The 1,871-nt window shown below is 64.7% G+C and overlaps 1 protein-coding gene across 1 annotated transcript in view; it reads right to left on the reverse strand.

Annotated features, from left to right (window-relative positions):
- Positions 1-1,871, reverse strand: part of CACNA1S (calcium voltage-gated channel subunit alpha1 S) — a 60,539-nt gene that overhangs the window by 30,481 nt on the left and 28,187 nt on the right. Inside the window, exons 12-14 of the mRNA XM_024749656.1 lie at positions 1,616-1,823; positions 596-716; positions 172-286 (exon numbers count right to left, since the gene is read on the reverse strand). Of these exons, the coding sequence (XP_024605424.1) occupies positions 172-286; positions 596-716; positions 1,616-1,823 (444 nt within the window). The remainder of the gene's footprint in view (positions 1-171; positions 287-595; positions 717-1,615; positions 1,824-1,871) is intronic.

Raw genomic sequence — 1,871 nt, forward strand, 5'->3', positions numbered from 1 at the left:
CTGGCTCTGCCCTCGGGCTCCCTCCCGCCGACTGGCCTGCAGTCCTGCCCCGGGGACACCTCAGAGACTCGGCCAGCGGCCGCAGTGGTTTGGCCTCTGCTCCCCAGGGAGCCCCTTGCCCGGAGCGGGCGGAGCCCTGCAGGTCCCTCCCGCTGGGTGCGACCCGCTCACCTGGACATCTTCCGGCGCCTCCGCTCCTCGGCCTTGGCCTTCTGGGCCGACGTCAGGCTCTCCGCCTCTGCCAGGTTGTCTACCGCGATGGCCAGGAAGACATTGAGCAGTATGTCTGAGGCGGCCCGCTAAGGAGCTCGGGTGGCGGGGAGGGACGCCCGGGAGGCGGGACCTGCCTCCTCCCGTGCTCCAGGCTCCCCGTCTTTCTACGACTGATTCCTCCCACCTGTCACCAGTCACCCTGTGTTTCTCTAACGTCCTGCCGGAAGGAAGTGTCCTACAGCTACACCCGCACTGCCACCGGCTGTGTCCCACCTCCCCACCCCCAGGAGCTCCCCAGCAGCAGGCCTGGGCACCTTGACCCCGCTTTACCCCCAAGCCTCCTCCCCAGGCCCTTTTCTGTGCCCTGCGTCTGGGCGGATACAGTTGCCACAGACGAACAGGATGATGAAATAGATGCAGACGAGCACCCCGGGGTAGGTCGGGCCGCCGTAGGCCATGATCCCGTCGTACATCACGGAGTTCCAGTCCTCAGCTGTCAGCACCTGGCAGGGGAGGGAGGGTGGGTGACGCAGAGGGACTCGAGGGTCTTCTCTCGGGACTGTGCTGTCCAAAAGTCCCCTTCCAACCCTGCCCCCAGACCGGTCCTCTCTCTTCAACCGGGGTGAAGTCCCTGCCCTCCTGAACCTCTCGCGGGGGTCGAAGACCTCATCGTTGGCTCTTCGGGGCCAAGGAGCTTGATTGTGGCGTTAAGGCTTCCACGAGCTCTGTTCCTAAGGCCCAGGCTTAGCTGTACTGCCCACACTGGACCCCCTGCCTTTCCAGCCCCCAGAAAGAGTGCGAAATGTCAGGTGCCTTGAAAGACAAGATGCCCAACCAGCCGGTGGGGTGAATGGAAGAACGAGGGTGACACCCTGTGTAGGGCCGGCCGGTTGTTACAACTGCCCTTCCCACTGGCAACACCGAGGCGGCGTCCCCTGAGTACTGGCCCGACAGAGAGGAGCGCGTGTCTGCTCTGCGCTCACGCAGCTCGTTCTGGAGGCCGGCCGCGGCTTTAGTGAGCGGTGGCTGAGCCACGTCCCCGCAGTGGGAAGTGGTTTGTGTTCCTCTGGGGCTTTTGCAGCCTTGCGGAGGGACAGCCCACCTTGTCTGACCTTGTGCTCAGAGATTCTAGTAGCACGTGGGAAAGAAAGCTCCCTGCCCACCCAACTCCTTCACTCATTAGCCGCTGCCCTACTGTGGGCCGGGGCTCTGCTGGGCGAAGGGACGAAGACACACAGGACACACTGGGCACAGCGCCCAGCCTCCAGAGCGTGGAGGAGACAGACAGGCGACTGTGGCCTGGAGGGCATGCGGGGGCCCAGAGGGCAACGTCGGATCACGGAAGGCTTCCTGGAGGAGGTGATGCCCAATCTCCAGCGGCAGGCAGCGGGCTTTAGCCTACCTGGAAGACGGTGATGAGGGCCTGCGGGAAGTTGTCGAAGTTGCTGCGCCGCACCTCCGTGTCCTCAAAGTCGTACCTGCCCCCGAAGAGCTGCATGCCCAGGAGGGCGAAGATGACGACGAACAGGGACAGCAGCAGGAGCAGGGACGCGATGCAGCGGATGGAGTTCAGCAGCGAGGCCACCAGGTTGCTCAGGGACGTCCAGTGCCTGGAGGAGACGGGCAGCCCCCACCCCCGGCATCCCTGCAGTCGACGC

This window comes from Neophocaena asiaeorientalis, unplaced genomic scaffold, assembly GCF_003031525.2.
Source record: "Neophocaena asiaeorientalis asiaeorientalis breed wild unplaced genomic scaffold, Neophocaena_asiaeorientalis_V1.1 scaffold44, whole genome shotgun sequence".
NCBI classification, from domain to species: Eukaryota; Metazoa; Chordata; class Mammalia; order Artiodactyla; family Phocoenidae; genus Neophocaena; species Neophocaena asiaeorientalis.